Genomic DNA, 1,962 nt, shown 5'->3' with positions numbered 1-1,962 from the left:
AGGGCTAGAAAGGAATGTGCATGGGGATTAGTGATCGATTTTCCTCTATCCATGCTAAATATCAACAAATTTAAGAGCCAACACTACCTCAGGGGCATGCAAAATGAAATGAAAGAATGAGGAGAATTATGTGCTAGGAGGGATTATAGGCTTTTTTCCTACTAAATGGAGTCAGATATGTTCAAAGCAAGATAAAGTGTAAGATGAACTTTATGTCCCCAAGTTCACATTTTATACCATCCCCAATACATGTCCCATTGGTGTGCATTACAAAGTAAATACCTGAGATAGTTTGGCCACAGAAGTCTCAAAATGCCAATTGCAGCAAAAAGAAAAAGAATATAAGTCTACAATGGACAGGCAGAGGAGTTTTCCAGGTGGTGGTGATAGGTCCGAACTATGTCAGTGCTGTGTTCTCTCCACTGAGCTTTCCAATAGTCATTTCTGAGCTGGATTTCATCCAGATAGAGATGAGAAGAGAGGCAGAGAAGAATCACAAACAGGAAAAATGGATTGTTCTTCATTCAGTAAACTTTAGTCTTATTTCTCAATGTCTACGGGATGCAGTTTCTGAAGCCTAAAGCCTTGCGGAAGGTTCGGCTGAGGGCATTCTTCACCTCATTATTTCTCAGGCTGTAGATGATGGGGTTCAACATGGGAGTCACAACAGTGTATGATAACGACAACAGCTTCTTGCTCTTGGGAGAATTATTGGACTTAGGCCGGAAGTAGGTGAGGCTTGAAGATACATAGAAAAGGGAGACAACAAGAAGGTGGGAGGAGCAGGTAGAGAAGGCTCTATGCTTCCCTTTAGCTGAAGGAATCTTGAGGATGGCAGCAGCAATGCAAGTGTAAGAACACAGGATCAGCAAGCAGGGTATCATCACAACCAGAATGGTTCCAACGATCGCATAGATCTCAAACAGTGCTGTGTCTGCACAGACCAACTTCAGCACAGGTGGGCTGTCACAGAAGAAGTGGTTCACCTTGTTGGTGCCACAGAATGGAAAGCTGAAGAGCCACGTGGTCTGCACTGTAGCTACAGGAAAGCCTGGAAACCAGGAGGCAACAGCCAGTTTGGCACATGTCCTTTGGTTCATGATGACAGGGTAGTGCAAGGGATTGCAGATGGCTACATAGCGGTCATATGCCATGGTGGCCAGGAGGAAGCATTCAGCAACTCCGAAGAAGAAGAAGAAATACATCTGAGTGGCACAGCCAAGGAAGGAGATGGTTGTGTCCCAGGCAAGCAGGGTTCCCAGCATCTTGGGCACAATGACTAGGTTGAAGCCAATCTCCAGGAAGGACAAATTCCTGAGGAAGAAGTACATGGGACTGTGCAGCATGGGGTCAGCCAAAGTAACCAGAATGATGAGGCTGTTTCCCATCAGGGTGACCAGGTAAATGATTAAAAATGTCAGGAAGAGTAAGGACTGTATTTTAGCAGGTAGGGAAGAGAAGCTCATGAGGATAAACTCATTAACTCTTGTCCAGTTTCCTCCAGCCATAGACATAGGAATGAATCTTTAGCAGTGGTCATGGAGAGAGATTTTTGATTTGAAGGGTCAGATTCTAGATTTGTTATTCAGATTCCTTCTTAGTGTCAGGGAAAGAGGCAGAGCAGGATCTCAGCTGGAAGAGGAAGGACCTTGTGTTGTGTAAGAATAAAGAGACACCAAAGAATGGCCAGAGACTGAGCTCTGAAATGGGCAATAGCTCATCATTCTCTACTCTTATTCTTTTTTAGGATCCACTTTGTTACTATATTTGCTAAAACAAATTGGATCATCTCCACGTACACTCATTTTCTGCTGCACACTTAATATTTTTTCAGTGGAGTTAAGTGAGAGGGATCCTGATGCAATGAAGTGGAGTTGGAAAAATAGTGAAAAATTTCCATTTATACCTATTATATGGGCCCCTTCTTCAAAGACTGATTATGTTCATCATCTCTATCTACTA

At 43.3% G+C, this 1,962-nt stretch overlaps 1 protein-coding gene across 1 annotated transcript; it reads right to left on the bottom strand.

Moving 5' to 3' along the window:
• Nucleotides 1–554: 554 nt before the first annotated feature.
• On the bottom strand, nt 555–1,508 carry LOC106837814 (olfactory receptor 10A5). Its single transcript, XM_014851548.3, has one exon. The coding sequence runs from the start codon at nt 1,506–1,508 to the stop codon at nt 555–557; it is 954 nt and encodes a 317-aa protein (XP_014707034.2).
• Between the last annotated feature and the right edge of the window lie 454 nt (nt 1,509–1,962).

The sequence above is a fragment of the Equus asinus genome, chromosome 20 (assembly GCF_041296235.1).
Source record: "Equus asinus isolate D_3611 breed Donkey chromosome 20, EquAss-T2T_v2, whole genome shotgun sequence".
NCBI classification, from domain to species: domain Eukaryota; kingdom Metazoa; phylum Chordata; class Mammalia; order Perissodactyla; family Equidae; genus Equus; species Equus asinus.
Note: the sequence above shows the minus strand (reverse complement) of the source record. Positions and strands in the feature narration are given on the sequence as shown.

What these genes read in the sequence shown, in the direction of transcription:
- LOC106837814 (XM_014851548.3), bottom strand. Translation starts at nt 1,508, where the DNA reads ATGGCTGGAGGAAACTGGACAAGAGTTAATGAGTTTATCCTCATGAGC.